General features: G+C 37.5%; 3 protein-coding genes and 1 long non-coding RNA gene across 4 annotated transcripts; 3 read left to right on the forward strand and 1 right to left on the reverse strand.

Moving 5' to 3' along the window:
• The first annotated feature begins 1625 nt into the window (after positions 1-1625).
• LOC125211117 (cytochrome P450 71AU50-like) lies at positions 1626-3321 on the forward strand. The gene is made up of 2 exons (XM_089068458.1): positions 1626-2501; positions 2578-3321. Exons 1-2 carry the CDS (start codon positions 1626-1628, stop codon positions 3190-3192), a joined length of 1491 nt encoding a protein of 496 aa, XP_088924584.1. The 3' UTR covers positions 3193-3321.
• Positions 2056-3903, reverse strand: LOC148930243 (uncharacterized). The gene is made up of 5 exons (XR_016137119.1): positions 3590-3903; positions 2878-3234; positions 2570-2804; positions 2280-2441; positions 2056-2193 (listed from the first exon to the last, which is right to left on the reverse strand). It is a non-coding gene; the product is annotated as an uncharacterized LOC148930243 (long non-coding RNA).
• Positions 3904-8774: 4871 nt separating this feature from the next.
• Positions 8775-10555, forward strand: LOC148930244 (cytochrome P450 71AU50-like). The gene is made up of 2 exons (XM_089068457.1): positions 8775-9699; positions 9775-10555. The coding sequence occupies exons 1-2, from the start codon at positions 8824-8826 to the stop codon at positions 10387-10389; spliced, it is 1491 nt and encodes a 496-aa protein (XP_088924583.1). The 5' UTR covers positions 8775-8823; the 3' UTR covers positions 10390-10555.
• A 4974-nt stretch (positions 10556-15529) lies between these two features.
• LOC148930245 (cytochrome P450 71AU50-like) lies at positions 15530-17184 on the forward strand. The gene is made up of 2 exons (XM_089068686.1): positions 15530-16405; positions 16476-17184. The coding sequence occupies exons 1-2, from the start codon at positions 15530-15532 to the stop codon at positions 17088-17090; spliced, it is 1491 nt and encodes a 496-aa protein (XP_088924812.1). The 3' UTR covers positions 17091-17184.
• The last annotated feature ends 550 nt before the right edge of the window (positions 17185-17734 follow it).

Consider the following 17734-nt stretch of genomic DNA (forward strand, 5'->3'; position numbering starts at 1 on the left):
GATGATTTTAAGGTTGATAGGAACCATTAGGTGATTTAATTTGAAAATTTTAATAATTGTATTCTATCCCCGAACATTCATTGGAAGAAAATAATTGAAGCATATCCGTAATCGTTTTTTCTTCTCCATTCATACATAAAGAAATGGATAAATCATCCATAGATTACTATTCCAAGTCAAATTAAGAATTCTCTAATCAGAATTTTCGATGATTTTAAGGTTGAAAAGGAACCATTAGGTGATTTATTTGAAAATTTAATAATTGTATTCTATCCCCGAACAATCTTCGAGTCCAATGTTACTATTTTAACTTTAATTTTTGGATTAAAAAAACCTTAATGCCTAATATTTTCAACCTTTCCATTTGCAGACAAAATTAGTAAAATAGGGATAGATAAAGATAAAAAATAATTAAAAAATTAGTTCGAAAAAGCTCGACATAATAATTACAATAAAAAATTTGTATACTTCTTTCGTCCGCAAAATATTATCCAAGTTTGACTAGACACGGATTCTAAGAAATATGAAAAAAATAAGTTCAAAAAGTTAGTGGAATGCAAGTCCCACATTTATATATTACTCCCTCTGTCCCAAGTTACTTGGAGTCGTATTACATTTTAGGTTGTTCCAAGTTACTTGAATCATTTCTTTTTATGGCTAAAAACAAAATATCTAATCACACCTACTTTATTCTTTCTTTTACTTTAGTCTCTCTACTTTATTATACTTTATTCAACTCACTCAACACAACTTTCTTAAATCTCGTGCCGAAAAGAAACGATTTAAGTAACGTGGGACGGAGGAAGTAGTTTTATAATAAGATGTGAATGTAATGAGTTAGTGGACAATAAAGTCCATTTACCAAAAAATGAAAAAATAAATAAATTGGACAACATTTCACGGACGAATCAAAGTGGAAAAACTAGACAACATTTCACGGACGGAGGGAGTAATAATTACTCACTCCGTCCCAAACTACTAAAACCGTATTCCATTTCAGGACATCCCAAACTACTTGCACTATTTCTTTTTTTTGCAAAAACTCTACTCCCCCATCCCAAAAGAATATGCACTTTGGGTTCAGTACGAGTTTTAATGCAAAATTGGTAAAGAAAGAGAGAGGTAGAGAGAAAAAGTAATTAATATATTGTTAGTGGAAAATAGGTCTCATCTTATTAGAGAGAAGAGTTTCTAAAATTAGAAAGTGAATATTCTTATAGGACAAACTAAAAAGGAAAGAGTGCATTTCTAATGGTACGGAGTGGAAGGAGTATTATCTTATCTATTTTTCTTTCCCTCTCCTACTTTATTTTATTTTATAGTTTACTCCGTAACCTTTAAATATCAATTTTTAAATTACACGGTCAAAACAATCATCTCAAATAAGTTGAGACGATCAAAACAATCATCCCATTAAAGATGACTCACTTTCCATTTTGGTGTTTGTTCAAACCAAGTTGACCCATTACTAAAAATGGAAACATCTTTCTCTCTACTTTATTTTTCTCTCTTACTTTACGAAGAAGTAGATAGACATAAAAAGATGGTAAGCAAGCCCATATTAAATCCATTGAAACTAGTTTATTGTATCAACCCTCAATCACACAATAACTTTAGCAAAAACAATGGAACTTACTTGGTTTTGGCTTATGGCCGTGGCCATTTTAGCTGGTTCTTTGGCTTCGTTGGCAACTAGGACAAAGAAGAAGCTGCCTCCAGGTCCAAAAGGGATCCCTATTCTGGGACATCTACACATGCTGGGGAAGAATCCTCACCATGACCTGCACAGGATTGCCAAAGATCACGGCCCGATTATGTACATGCGATTTGGGTTCGTTCCAAACATCATCGTTTCATCTCCTGAGGCAGCTGAGCTTTTCCTCAAAACACACGATCTTGTTTTTGCCAGCAGACCACCTCATCAGGCTTCTAAGTATCTCTCATGGGATCAGAGGAATCTGGCATTTGGGGCTTACGGATCGTATTGGCGGAACATGCGCAAGCTATGCACCTTAGAGCTGCTCAGCAACCTCAAGATCAATTCTTTCCGGCCTATGAGAAGGGAAGAGCTCGGTCTTTTTGTTGAATCCCTCACGGAAGCTTCCAGACTACACGCTGCTGTCGATCTTAGTGCCAAGGTCTCGTCCCTAGCGGCAGGGATGAGCTGCAGATTGGTGTTTGGCAAGAAATACGCTGAGAAAGACATAGATGAGAGAGGCTTCAAAGGTGTGCTCCAAGAAGTGATAACACTATTAGGAGCTCCCAACTTGGGTGATTACCTTCCTTTCCTTGGAGTCTTGGATCTTCAAGGGCTGACAAGGAAGATGAAGGCACTCCGAAAAGTTTTTGATGTTTTCTTTGAGAAGGTTATAGAAGACCATGTTCGAACAGGGGATTGTCCTGAGCAGGCCAAAGACATTGTTGATACCATGATGTCCATTCTGCAAAGTGGAGAATGTGAGTTTCAGTTCGACCGACGTAATATCAAGGCTATTATGCTGGTAAGCACATGGTCCAATAAATAATTCTACTTCTTGTTTAGAAATGTAATGAGTAAAGGAAGAGTTACATGTGCAGGACTTGCTCATAGGTTCAATGGACACAGCATCAGCATCAGTTGAGTGGATACTCTCCGAACTGTTGAGAAATCCAACAGTTATGAAGAAAGTACAGAAAGAGTTGGAACAAGTGGTGGGATTGAAGAGGATGGTTGAGGAGTCTGATCTCGACCAGCTCGAGTATCTCGACATGGTTGTAAAGGAAGCCTTCAGGCTGCATCCAGTTGGTCCACTGTTGATTCCTCACTATTCCAGGGAAGACAGCAAGGTTAATGGCTATGACATACCGAAAGGATCAAGAATACTCATCAACACATACGCGATTGGGCGCGATCCAAATGTATGGACTGATCCAGAGATGTTCTTTCCAGAAAGGTTCATTGGCAGTGACATTGATGTTAAGGGACAGCATTTCCAGCTCCTCCCATTTGGCGCTGGGAGGAGAGGTTGCCCCGGAATGCAACTGGGGCTCATCCAAGTTCGACTGATCGTGTCACAGTTAGTCTACTGCTTCGATTGGCAGCTCCCAAATGATATGTCGCCAGAGGAACTGGACATGAATGCGGAATTCGGCCTCGTTGTTTCAAGGGCCAATCATCTCATGGCAATCCCGACGTTTCGGTTGCAGAACTAGCATGTGAAGCAAACTTGTAAAAATTTGCTTCCTGAAAACAATCTATATAGGAGCAAAGTAAGACAAGCTAAATAAGTACTCAAAGCCAGGCTATAAGATATCAATATTATATCAAGTCATGTTTGATTATTGCATAGTTGTTCAGCTGAAATATGAAATCATGCATTTTTCTTTAACTATGTTCAGTACAAGCACAATTTAGAGTAGGATTATAACAGAAGAATCAAGTATAAGTGATTCACAATTTATCAAACACGTCGCGGGCAATCTTAAATATGCACAGTACACAGACACAACTCCAAACAATCCCCCACACAGAAAACCGCTCCACATTTATCTATAATCTTGAATCAAGAACGCAAACAAGGATTGCTGAGGCAAACAAACGACAATTAACCTTTAACAACGGAGATAGAGGAAACGCCTAAATATATCTCTCGCTTCAATTTTGAATCAAACGAACTCAGGATATAGAATTAAACAAGTGAATAGAATATGAGATGTAATTATAAGTTTATATAATTATATAATGTGACATTTATATTGTTTTGCTAATTTTCCACTATCCCCAAAATATAAGCTAATTTAGCTCGGTGAAGTGTTAATTAAATATTTGAACAATTGATCATAAACTTCACAACTTTAAACTTTTATACAGTATGATTTTAGTTTTTCCACTAATTTAAAACTTGATTGTAAGTATTACTCGTATATAAGTACTGTTATTGTTGGCATAATTACTTTAAGATTTCAGACACAGCCAGCCATATTATTAAGAAACATTAATGTTTTATCTACATAATTTTCAATTTCCGAAGCTAGTTCAGTTACGTAAGTGCAAAAACAATAAATAATTAGTTTATTACTATTGCACCTAATATTGATGGTTTATTAATTTTGCACCTAAAAATGATTGTTTTTTCTTCTTTAGTTTTGTTCTTCAGTGTTATTCCTAAAGTAGGACTGAGGGAGTATTAGTTTTGTTGTTTAATGTATAGTTTGATTTAGGAATTTGTTTCTCAGTTAGCTAGTTTACATATTCCTAACTTACTTATTTTTCATGTAATCCATAAAAATGGAACAAATGATTTGATAAATTTGATCTATGTCAATATCAACCAATGGCGTTCTAGAAAATAATTTTGGAGGGAGATGAATCCATAAGAGCAAATGAACGAAATGAGAATAAAATTTTTCCTTTAAGACATTAATGCAGGGTAAAATTGTAGTTTCACAAATTAAAGTTACAAAATCTCAAAACGGTATTGGTTGACGTTGTCTTCTTCAGAATTTTTTTTATACATCAGAGTGACCAGCGACGCCCCAAAGTGAAAAACAAGACTATTGACTGTGGACGGTATTTTCGTTATCTAACTCTTCCACTCATACTTTCACTTTTTTTCTCCACATATATACACTCACATTACATACAATCTTTCTTTCATGCACTCTCCCTTTTCTATGCGACAATTTATTAACCCAAATGCATTTGGTAGTTGAGATCAAGACTATCAATGTATTAGTTCAAACATAAATTTCAATTAGAATGATTGATTAGGCCTGATTAAGTTTAAATAACCTTAAGATGCTAGAAGAAGTATATAATACTCCCTCCATCCCTTAAAATTTGGCACCATTTGACCCGACACGGGTTTTAAGAAATGTAATAAAAAGTGGGTTGAAAAAGTTGGTGGCATGTGGGTCCTACTTTTATATATTAGTTTTAAAATAAAATGTGAGTGGGAATGAGTTAGTGGAATGTGGGGTCTACTACCAAAAGTGGTAAAAGTGGAAGGTGACAAATTTTTAGCAATGGACGAAAAAGGAAATAGATGACAAATTTTAAGGGACGGAGGGAGTAATTAATTTGTACGAAGAAGTGGATGGATGACTAAACATTAAAAGATGGTAGGCAAGCCCACATTAACATTAAATTCATATATATGGAAAGGACGTAGCAAAAATGATATGAATGGAAACACACATCTATGAAATCCATTCAAACAAGCTTATAATGAGGGTGAGGAAGTAGTGGTGGGCTACTGTAATGCAGATTATGCTACTAATTTTGATAATAGAAAGTCTCAAGCTGGCTATTTGTTTCTATGTTTGGACCAGTGGTTAGTTGGAAGTCAGACAGAATGTTGTTGCCTTATCAACAACAGAGGCAGAATATATGGCACTAACATTAGCTGTGCAAGATAGCTTTTGGATTCATGGTGTTATTTCAGATTTTGGTTTTGATCAGAAAACCATGGTTGTCCATTGTGACAGTAGCTCAGCTATGTGCTTAGCTAGACATCAGTATTTTCATGAGAGTAGTAATCACATAGATGCGAGACTACATTTAATCAGAGAAGAGACTGAGAAGCGAAGAGTGAAGGTGGTCAAGATTGACACCTTGCACAATCAAGCTGACATGCTCACCAAGTCTCTAGGAAGAGACAAGTTTAATCATTGCAAGGAGCTATCAAGGTTTGCGGCAAGAACTAAAGTGTGTACTCAGGTGGAGAATTGTAAGAAATGAGTCCACACTCAGCTCTAAACATGAAGAATTAAAGGATAAAAGAGAGAATCAGAAACTAGCCATTAGAGTTAGTTATTATGTTAGGGTATGAGCTGTTAAAGCTCTAGTTCTTGATTCTTGGCTCCAATTCGATTAGGAGCAGTTACCATTTTGTTTCAACTAATTAAATACTAGTAGTTTTACTTGTAGCTTGTAGTTAGTATTCAATCAATAAAGAGAATTCTCTTTTCTCCAAGAAACTACTCTCTCTGCATCAAATTAGTGTGTGTTCTCTCTGTGTGTATTCATACCGAGTGTGTGAGCCTTGTATGCTGAGTTAACAATTAGAATGATCGATTAAGCCTGATTAAGCTTAAATAACCTTAGGATGCTCGAAGAAGTACATAATAATTAATTTGTACGAAGAAGTAGAAGGATCACTAGACATTAAAAGATGGTAGGCAAGCCCACAATAACATTAACTTCATATACATGGGTCCCACTGTACTTTTATCCCATTTCTTAACTAAGAGACAGCAACCGCACCCCTCTATCTCTTAATCATCTCATCCCTTAACTATTCATTCAATTGCATTTTTTATTTTTATTTCCAACAAATTCAATTAATATTTCATTGAAATATTAAATTAATACTCCCTCTGTTTCACTATAGTGGAGTCATTTTACCATTTCGGGATGTTTCTTCATAGTTGAGTCATTTCCCTATATGATAACTTTTTTCTCTTTCTTACTTTACTCTCTCTTACTTTATTCTCTCTACTTTATTCACTTTATACGGTATTCTCTCTACCTTTTCCTCTCTCTTACTTTGTTATCTATTTATTTAACACATCCAATATTCATTTCTAAAACTCCGTGCCAAAAAGTTTCGCCTCAACTATGGCGAAACGGAGGGAGTACTAATAATTCATAAAATCATTAAAAATCACAAAAATTACAACATCCGAAAATACGAAAAATACATAATTGAAATCCTAATATTACAATTTATTGAAATCCGCATAATCATGGAAAGTGATGCGATGATCGTCTAACGATTGCCAATTTTTTCCCAAATGTGCTCCATTAGAACCTCCTGGAGTTGGGCGTGGGCGATAGAATCATGTGTCCTTGCCCGAACACACAGCTGCTCTTGCAAAGACGGATGCACTCCACTGCGAGGCGGACTACTTGCGGTAGAGCTTCTCGGGGTTTCAGGGTTGAACCAATTTCCCGCATTAGGTCCTTCGTCGGCGACAATCATGTTATGCAAGATTATGCACATATACATGATGTCGACCATATTTTTCATAAACCACGTACGAGCCGGGGATTTGATAATGTTGAATCAAGCTTGTAGAATCCCGACGCTCTTCCACATCCTTGCGAGCAGTCTCTTGCTTCTTCGCAAAAAGAGCCTATTTTTCGTTTATCGGCCTGTTGAATGTCTTCACGAAGGTTGGCCACTTCAGATAGATGTCGTCGGCAAGATAGTACCCCATTTTATACTTGCGGTTGTTAGCGGTGAAGTTGATGGCCAGCGCTTTACCATTCAAAACTTCGCTGAAGAGGTCGGATTGGTTAAGCGCGTTGACATCGTTGTTCGATCCGAGGACCCCGAAAAACGCATGCCAAATCCATAGCCGGTAGTCAGCAACGGCCTCAAGTATAGCGGTGGGGTGGGTGCCTTTGTGGCCGCTCGTGTATGATCCCCTCCACGCCACATGGCAATTCTTCCATTGTCAATGCATGCAATCGACGTTGCCAAGCATCCCGGGAAATCCGTGCACTGTTTTGTGAAGTCAGAGCAGAAACTAACAATTTGCGTGTGCTTGGTTTCTTGAGAAATTCGTCGGTGAAGGTTGTCTGGACGCTTTTGCAGAAGTTCGTCAAATACAGTCTCAGTGCCGTCCCTAATGTGCAGGTACTCGTCGAACAAATCCGCCGTTTGTCGAGTAGCAAGCTGACGGATTGCTGCAGTACATTTCTGGAGCGTCGTGAGACTGGAACGGCCAATAACGTCGAACCCTTCTTGGAAGTACTCTTCCCGGGCCAACAATGTATTTGTGATATGCAGAAATAGCTCCCGCCGCATGCGGAAACGGCGACGAAAGTAGGCATCTCCCCATACCGGGTTCTCACAAAAGTAATCTAGTACCAACCTTGCGTCGGCTTCCTCCCGGTCACGATGGATGTATTTTCGGGGTCGCTTTTTGAGGCGCCGTGGCTTCCTCCTCCTCCCTACGTCGATCTGCTTCTAGCGATTCTTCTATCATTCGATGCATTGCTCAAATGGATCCATGAATGGATTAAATTTGGGAGAAGAATAATGTTTTGAGATGAAGAATGTAGAGTGTTTGAGTGAGAATAGAGAGTTTTTTTTTATGATGGATAATTTGTAGGAATGATTTGATATTTATAGAAGTGATTGGGGGCTTAAAAAAATAGAAAAAAAATAAAAAATTTGAAAAAAAACGAATATAAACAGCTAGTATTTATGGGGATTGTTTTTTTAATTTTCGATTTTTTTTTTCAAAATTTTTGAAAAAAAACATTTTTTTCAACGGATATAAACGACGCTCACTCGCGTGCCGGCGAGTGGGCGTCACGGACGAACGGAATGTGAGACGCGACGGGACGAGACGGAGCTCCCGCATCGCTGTCTTGATGCGATCTTGTCTGGCCGAGACGAGACCGAGCCCGCATCAAGACAGCGATGCAGGTGCTATTAGTATTCAATCAATAAAGAGAATTCCATTTTCTCCAAGAAACTACTCTCTTCATTAAATTAGTGTGTGTTCTCTCTGTGTGTGTTCATATCGAGTGTGTGAGCCTTGTGTGTTGAGTTAACAATTAAAATGATCGATTAGGCATGATTAAGCTTAAATAACCTTAGGATGCTCGAAGAAGTATATAGTACTAGTAATTAATTTGTACTAAGAAGTAGATGGATCACTAGACATTAAAAATGGTAGGCAAGCCCACAATAATATTAAATTCATGTACATGGAAAAGACGAAGCAGAAATGATATGAATGGAAACACACGTCTATAAATCCATTCAAACAAGCAACTCAGAGATTGTATCAATCCTCAATCATACAGTAACTTTAGCAAAAAAAAATATGGAACTTACTTGGTTTTGGCTTATGGTTATGGCCATTGTAGCTGGTTCTTTGGCTTCGTTGGCAACGAGGAGGAAGAAGAAGCTGCCTCCAGGTCCAAAAGGGATCCCTATTCTGGGAAATCTACACATGCTGGGGAAGAATCCCCACCACGATCTGCAAAGGATTGCCAAAGACCACGGCCCCATTATGTACATGCGATTTGGGTTCGCTCCAATCATCGTCGTTTCATCTCCTAAGGCAGCTGAGCTTTTCCTCAAGACGCATGACCTGGTTTTCGCCAGCAGACCACCTCAGCAGGGTTTTAAGTATCTCGCATGGGGTCAGAGGAATCTGGGATTTGGGGCTTACAGTCCGTATTGGCGGAACATGCGCAAGCTATTCACCTTGGAGATGCTCAGCACTCTTAAGATCAATTCTTTCCGATCTATGAGAAGGGAAGAGCTTGGTCTTCTTGCTGAATCGCTCAAGGATGCTTCCAGACTACACGTTGCTGTCGATCTTAGTGCCAAGGTCGCATCCCTGACCGCAGAGATGAGCTGCAGAATGGTGTTTGGTAAGAAATATGATGACGAAGACATAGATGACAGAGGCTTCAAAGCTGTGATCCAAGAGGTGATGAAACTAATAGCGGCTCCCAATTTGGGTGATTACATTCCTTTCCTTGGAGTCTTGGATCTGCAAGGGCTGACAAGGAGGATGAAGGCAGTCGCAAAAGTATTTGATGATTTCTTTGAGAGAGTTATAGAAGACCATGTTCGAGCAGGGGACCGTCCTGAGCAGGCCAAAGATATTGTTGATACCATGATGTCCATAATGCAACGTGGAGAATCTGAATTTCAGTTTGACAGACGTAACATCAAGGCCATTATGCTGGTAAGCACATGGTCCAAAGAATAATTCTTCATCTTGTTTGGATAAACATTAGTTGATGATGAATTTCATTTGCAGGATTTGCTCCTAGCCTCAATGGATACATCAGCAGCATCAGTTGAGTGGATGCTCTCCGAACTGATGAGAAATCCAACAGTTATGAAGAAACTACAGAAAGAGTTGGAACAAGTTGTGGGATTAAAGAGGATGGTGGAGGAGTCTGACCTGGACCAACTCGAATATCTCGACATGGTTGTAAAGGAAAGCTTTAGGCTGCATCCAGTGGCTCCGCTGTTGATACCTCACTATTCCAGGGAAGACAGCAAGGTTAATGGCTATGACATAACGAAAGATTCAAGAATACTCATCAACACATATGCAATTGGGCGCGATCCAAATGTATGGACTGATCCGGAGATGTTCATTCCGGAGAGGTTCACTGGCAGTGACATCGATGTTAGAGGAAAACATTTCCAGCTCCTCCCATTTGGCGCTGGGAGGAGAGGTTGCCCCGGTATCCAACTGGGGCTCATCCAAGTTCGACTGATCGTGTCACAGTTAGTCCACTGCTTCGATTGGCAGCTCCCAAATGATATGTCGCCAAACGAGCTAGACATGAATGAGGAATTTGGCCTTGTTGTTTCAAGGGTCAATCATCTCATGGCAATCCCTACATTTCGGTTGCAGAACTAGTATTTGAAGCAAACTTGTAAAAATTTGCTTCCTAAAAGCAATCTATATAGAAGCAAAGTAAGATAAGCTAAATAAGTACTCACAGCCAGGCTATGAGTTAATAGAATATGAGATGTAATTATAAGTTTTATAATTATATAATGTGACATTTATATTGTTTTGCTAATTTTCGACTATCCCCAAATTGAGAGTGTTATATTGCTAACTCATAACTTAATTGCTAACTACAACTAAATAATAGCCATTAGATATTCAAATTAAGGGCTTAGATCATTAATCCCTAAGAGCAACTCCAAGGGGGGGAGGTAAATAAAAAGGGTATATCATGGTTATACCTTCCCAAAAAGTGCAATATACATTCCCAAAAAGTAATCAACTCCAAGGATAAAAGGTATATTGAAAAGGTAAAAGATTATTTTCTAAAATGTTAGTTTCAAAAATAAATTTTAATAACAAAAGCCCAGGGCCATATAACTAAATTAATCTATTGCGTTGCTCTTTTTTAGAGGACCACTTAAATTTTGATATATTTTTTTTGTTGCTATTCCATATTACTGCGAAAACCCTAGTTCCCAATTTTAGTTCCAGCATCAATGAAGGGTTCCCACCGCCGCCACCGCATCACTCAGTAATCGGAGACCATGGCGTCGAAGTATGACCTGAGGCCGCGGATAGCACCTAATCGGGACATGCATCTGGTGTTCCCATTGCTCGAGTTGTTCTTACAGGAGAGAGGGTTGTATCCTGACGAAGATATTTGAAGGCGAAGATTTTGCTGCTTCTATCTCCCGCCAACATTTTATTGTTGAGATTTTGCCGCTGCTCTCTCCCGCCAATCTCAAAAACAATTTTTCTATTTTACCTTCTCTTCCATGGAGAGGTAAAGATACCTCCTCAAAATTGAAAAAGGTATATTACCTTCTCATTTACCTTCCCCCTTGGAGTTGCTCTAAATGTCAATACGATCAACGAAAAACGTCAATAAGGCCATAAGATTAATTCCAAAATATATCAACCGGGGTATTAATGTCAATTAACTACATGTTTAGTTATAACTAACTTTTAAAAGAAATCTCAACACTTTAAATTCATATAACATATATCAAATTAAAGATAATTTCATAAGGATTCCAACGATATCATACATGCATATGTTCCGACGTCAAAATTTGAAAAAAAATTCGAAATTTTTTAATTTTTTCGTACAAACAGAAATGCCAACATAGGGCTGACAATTTTTGACACGACACGATAACACGACACGAACCGGCACGAAATTAATGGGTTTGGGTCAGAGCTTATCGTGTTCGTGTCCTTATCGGGTCGACCCATTAAGGACACGGAAATTTCGTGTCGTGTTCGTGTCGGGTTCGTGTTATCCGTTAACAATGCGTGTTCGTGTCGTGTTCGTGTCGTGTTCGTGTTATCCGTTAGCACATAATATTTTAATATTATTATTCTTATTAACACATAATATTTTAATATTATTATTCTTATTATTTTCATTTTTTAATACTTATTTTCGTGTCATTAATGGGTTTGTGTCGTGTTCGTGTCGTGTTGACCCGAAACGGTTCGTGTCGTTAATGGGTTCGTGTCGTGTTCGTGTCTGAGGGTAGCGGGTCGTGTTCGTGTTCGTGTTTGAGGTTTTCTTAACGGGTCGTGTTCGTGTTTGTTGTTATCGTGTTCGTGTCGTTATCGTGTCGACACGATAACGACCCGACACGCACGATTTGCCACCTCTATGTCAACATACTATATAAAATATGTCAATATAATACATGTAGAATGTCAATATAAGCAATGCGTTAACATTCTTAAAGCATTGTGTTCACATTCACAAAGCATTGAGTTGAAATTTTCGGAACACTATATTGACATTTTCATCCAAAACCCTAATTTGAAGTTTTTTTTTTATCTTTTTCGATTTAATTAGTAAAAACAAAAAATTACACGTGGCAAATTGTAGACCACACGTTTTCTAAAATCCTATGGCCTTAAATTAGTTGTAGTTAGCAATTAAATGATGAGTTAGCAATTGATCACTCCCCATCCCCAAAATATAAGATAATTTAGCTCGGTGACGTGTTAATTAAATATTTGAACAATTGATCATAAACTTCACAACTTTAATCTTTTATACAGTAGTAAGTATGAGGGAGTGATCAATTGCTAACTCACCATTTAATTGTTAACTATAACTAATTTAAGGTCATAGGATTTTAGAAAAAGTGTGGTCTACAATTTGCCAGGTGTAATTTTCGTTTTTATTAATAAAATAAAAAAAGATAAAAAAAACTCCAAATTAGGGTTTTGGACGAAAATGTCAATATAGTGTTTCGAAAATATCAACACAATGCTTTGAGAATGTCAACACAATGCTTTAAGAATGTTAACCCATTACTTATATTGACATTCTACATGTATTATATTGACATATTTTATATAATATGTTGACATTTTTGCTTGTACGAAAAAATTAAAAATTTTCGAAATTTTTTCAAATTTTGACATCGGAACATATGCATATAGGATATCGTAGGAATCCTTATGAAATTATCTTTAATTTGATATATGTTATATGAATTTAAAGTTTTGGGATTTCTTTTAAAAGTTAGTTATAACTAAATATGTAGTTAATTGACATTAATACCCCTATTGATATTTTTTGGAATTAATCTTATGGCCTTGTTGACGTTTTTCGTTGATCGTATTGACATTTAGGGATTAATGATTTTAAGCCCTAAATTTGAATATCTAATGACGCTATTATTTAGTTGTAGTTAGCAATTAAGTTATGAGTTAGTAATATAACACTACCCAGTAAGTATGATTTTAGTTTTTCCACAAATTTAAAACTTAGATTGTAAGTATTAGTATTTTCCAAGCACAAGTTGCAAAGCCGCCCATAAATAGTGGCAACACAAAATATAATTATGCAAAAAATTACTTTAAGATTTAAGACACAGCCATATTAGGTCCATTTATTATTTCACCTAATAGAAACATTAATATTTTGTTATTATCAACTCCAATCACCTTCTGCGTAATTTTCAATTTCCGAAGCTAGTTCAGTTACGTTAGTGTAAAAACAATAAATAATTAGTTTATTACTATTGCACCTAAAATTGATGGTTTATTAATTTTGCACCTAAAATTGATTGTTTTTTCTTCTTGAGTATTCGCTACAAGAAATATTAGTTTTGTTCTCTAGTGTTGCTCCTAAAGTGGGACAGAGGGGGCAGAGGGGTATTAGTTTTGTTGTTTAATGTATAGTTTGATTTAGGAATTTGTTTGTCAGTTAGCTAGTTTACATATTCCTAACTTACTTATTTTTCATGTAATCCATAAAAATGGAACAAATGATTTGATAAATTTGATCTATGTCAATATCAACCAATGGCGTTCTAGAAAATAATTTTGGAGGGAGATGAATCCATAAGAGCAAATGAACGAAATGAGAATAAAATTTTTCCTTTAAAACATTAATGCAGGGTAAAATTGTAGTTTCACAAATTAAAGTTACAAAATCTCAAATGGTATTGGTTGACGTTGTCTTCTTCATAATTTTTTTTATATATCAGAGTGACCAGCGACGACCCAAAGTGAAAAACAAGACTATTGACTATAGACGGTATTTTCGTTACCTAACTCTTCCACGCATACTTTCACTCTTCTTCTCCACATATATACACTCACATTACATACAATCTCTCTTTCATGCACTCTCCCCTTTCTATGCAACAATTTATTAACCCAAATTCATTTGGTAGTTGAGATCAAGACTATCAATGTATTAGTTCAAACACAAATTTCAATTAGAATCATCGATTAGGCCTGATTAAGCTTAAATAACCTTAAGATGCTAGAAGAAGTATATAATAATTAATTTGTACGAAGTAGATGGATGACTACTAACTAGACATTAAAAGATGGTAGGCAAGCCCACAATAATATTAAATCCATAGACATGGAAAAGACGTAGCAGAATTTATATGAATGAAAACACACATCTATAAATCTATTCAAACAAGCGTATAAGGAGGGTGAGGAAGTAGTGGTGGGCTACTGTAATGCAGATTATGCTACTAATCTTGATAATAGAAAGTCTCAAGCTGGCTATTTGTTTCTATGTTTGGACCAGTGGTTAGTTGGAAGTCAGACAGAATGTTGCTGCCTTATCAACAACAGAGGCAGAATATATGGCCTAACATCAGCTGTGCAAGATAGCTTTTGGATTCATGGTGTTATTTCAGATTTTGGTTTTGATCAGAAAATCATGGTTGTCCATTGTGACAGTAGTTCAGCTCTGTGCTTAGCTAGACATCAGTATTTTCATGAGAGTAGTAATCACATAGATGCGAGACTACATTTAATCAGAGAAGAGACTGAGAAGCGAAGAGTGAAGGTGGTCAAGATTGACACCTTGCACAATCCAGCTGACATGCTCACCAAGTCTCTAGGAAGAGACTAGTTTGATCATTACAAGGAGCTATCAAGGTTTGCGGCAAGAACTAAAGTGTGTACTCAGGTGGAGAATTGTAAGAAATGAGTCCACACTCAGCTCTAAACATGAAGAATTAAAGGATAAAAGAGAGAATCAGAAACTAGCCGTTAGAGTTAGTTATTATGTTAGGGTATGAGCTGTTAAAGCTCTAGTTCTTGATTCTTGGCTCCAATTCGATTAGGAGCAGTTACCATTTTGTTTCAACTAATTAAATAGTAGTTTTACTTGTATCTTGTAGTTAGTATTCAATCAACAAAGAGAATTCCCTTTTCTCCAAGAAACTACTCTCTCTGCATCAAATTAGTGTGTTCTCTCTGTGTGTATTCATACCGAGTGTGTGAGCCTTGTATGTTGAGTTAACAACTAGAATGATCGATTAAGCCTGATTAAGCTTAAATAACCTTAGGATGCTCGAAGAAGTACATAATAATTAATTTGTACGAAGAAGTAGAAGGATCACTAGACATTAAAAGATGGTAGGCAAGCCCACAATAACATTAACTTCATATACATGGAAAAGACGTAGCAGAAATGATATGAATGGAAACACACATCTATAAATCCATTCAAACAAGCAACTCAGAGATTGTATCAATCCTCAATCACACAGTAACTTTAGCAAAAAAAAAAAAAATGGAACTCACTTGGTTTTGGCTTACGGTTATGGCCATTTTTGCTGGTTCTTTGGCTTCGTTGGCTACGAGGAGGAGGAAGAAGCTGCCTCCCGGTCCAAAAGGGATCCCTATTCTGGGAAATCTACACATGCTGGGGAAGAATCCTCACCAAGATCTGCAAAGGATTGCCAAAGACCACGGCCCCATTATGTACATGCGATTTGGGTTCGTTCCAAACATCATCGTTTCATCTCCTGAGGCAGCTGAGCTTTTCCTCAAGACGCATGACCTTGTTTTTGCCAGCAGACCACCTCACGAGGCTGCTAAGTATCTCTCATGGGATCAGAGGAATCTCGCATTTGGCGCTTACGGATCGTATTGGCGGAACATGCGCAAGCTATGCACCATAGAGCTGCTCAGCCCCCTTAAGATCAATTCCTTCCGGCCTATGAGAAGGGAAGAGCTCGGTCTTTTTGTTGAATCCCTCAAGGAAGCTTCCAGACTACACGCTGCTGTTGATCTTAGTGCCAAGGTCTCGTCCCTAGCGGCAGGGATGAGCTGCAGATTGGTGTTTGGCAAGAAATACGCTGAGAAAGACATAGATGAGAGAGGCTTCAAAGGTGTGCTCCAAGAAGTGATACCACTATTAGGAGCTCCCAACTTGGGTGATTACCTTCCTTTCCTTGGAGTCTTGGATCTTCAAGGGCTGACAAGGAAGATGAAGGTACTCGCAAAAGTTTTTGATGTTTTCTTTGAGAAGGTTATAGAAGACCATGTTCGAGCAGGGGATCGTCCTGAGCAGGCCAAAGACATTGTTGATACCATGATGTCCATAATGCAAAGTGGAGAATGTGAGTTTCAGTTCGACCGACGTAATATCAAGGCTATGATGCTGGTAAGCACATGAATAATTCTGCTTCTTGTTTGGAAAAACTATTACTCCTTAGTAATAAATACATGTGCAGGACTTGCTCGTAGGTTCAATGGACACAGCAGCAGCAGCAATTGAGTGGATACTCTCCGAACTGTTAAGAAATCCAACAGTTATGAAGAAACTACAGAAAGAGTTGGAACAAGTGGTGGGATTGAAGAGGATGGTTGAGGAGTCTGATCTCGACCAGCTCGAGTATCTCGGCATGGTTGTCAAGGAAACCTTTAGGCTGCATCCAGTTGGTCCATTGTTGATTCCTCACTATTCTAGGGAAGACAGCAAGGTTAATGGCTATGACATACCGAAAGGATCAAGAATACTCATCAACACATACGCAATTGGGCGCAATCCAAATGTATGGACTGATCCAGAGATGTTCTTTCCAGAAAGGTTCATTGGCAGTGACATTGATGTTAAGGGACAGCATTTCCAGCTCCTCCCATTTGGCGCTGGGAGGAGAGGTTGCCCCGGAATGCAACTGGGGCTCATCCAAGTTCGACTGATCGTGTCACAGTTAGTCCACTGCTTCGATTGGCAGCTCCCAAATGATATGTCGCCAGAGGAACTGGACATGAATGAGGAATTTGGCATTGTTGTTTCAAGGGTTAATCATCTCATGGCAATCCCAACCTGTCGGTTGCACAACTAGATTATTAAGCAAACTTGTAAAAATTTGCTTCTGAAAACAATTTAAATAAGACAAGCTAAATAAGTACTCACAGCCAGGCTATAAGATATCAAAACTATTTCAAGTCAAGTTCAATTATTGCATAGTTGTTCAATTTAGAGTAAGATTATAACAGATGAATAGGGCCAAATTATTAAGAAGAGTTAGTAGGCTGAGCACAGAACAATATGATTAACAATTCATCAAACACATTGCGGGCGATCTTAAATAGGCACACATATACCATTCCAATTATCCCCACAAACAAAAAAACCTTCACACCGATATCTACAATCTAAATTCAACAATGCAAAGAGGTAAACAAACGACAAATTTACCTTTAACGGTGGAGATAGAGGAAAAGCCCAAATATCTCCCCTCGCTTTCAACTTTCAAGCAAAGCAAGCCGATAAATCAGAATATAGACTAATTGAGTTTTCCTGTTTGGAGATATTTTTAATGATAAAAAAATAAAAATAAAAATAAAAATAAAAAATAAAATAATAAAATAATAAAATAAATTGTTTAATGATGAGAATATTGGGGCATCGCCACAATGCCGTACTATGATTATGTCATTCTCCTTATCGGGTCGATGCGTATCCTGATTTACCATTTCTCACAAT

The sequence above is a fragment of the Salvia hispanica genome, chromosome 3, assembly GCF_029641045.1.
Source record: "Salvia hispanica isolate PSC_SH4W2 chromosome 3, Shi_PSC_v1, whole genome shotgun sequence".
In the NCBI taxonomy this organism is placed as follows: Eukaryota; Viridiplantae; Streptophyta; class Magnoliopsida; order Lamiales; family Lamiaceae; genus Salvia; species Salvia hispanica.

What these genes read in the sequence shown, in the direction of transcription:
- LOC125211117 (XM_089068458.1), top strand. Translation starts at nt 1,626, where the DNA reads ATGGAACTTACTTGGTTTTGGCTTATGGCCGTGGCCATTTTAGCTGGT. An exon ending in ATATCAAGGCTATTATGCTG is followed by an intron (nt 2,502 to 2,577) that starts GTAAGCACATGG and finishes TTACATGTGCAG; the next exon opens with GACTTGCTCATAGGTTCAAT.
- LOC148930244 (XM_089068457.1), top strand. Translation starts at nt 8,824, where the DNA reads ATGGAACTTACTTGGTTTTGGCTTATGGTTATGGCCATTGTAGCTGGT. An exon ending in ACATCAAGGCCATTATGCTG is followed by an intron (nt 9,700 to 9,774) that starts GTAAGCACATGG and finishes TTTCATTTGCAG; the next exon opens with GATTTGCTCCTAGCCTCAAT.
- LOC148930245 (XM_089068686.1), top strand. Translation starts at nt 15,530, where the DNA reads ATGGAACTCACTTGGTTTTGGCTTACGGTTATGGCCATTTTTGCTGGT. An exon ending in ATATCAAGGCTATGATGCTG is followed by an intron (nt 16,406 to 16,475) that starts GTAAGCACATGA and finishes ATACATGTGCAG; the next exon opens with GACTTGCTCGTAGGTTCAAT.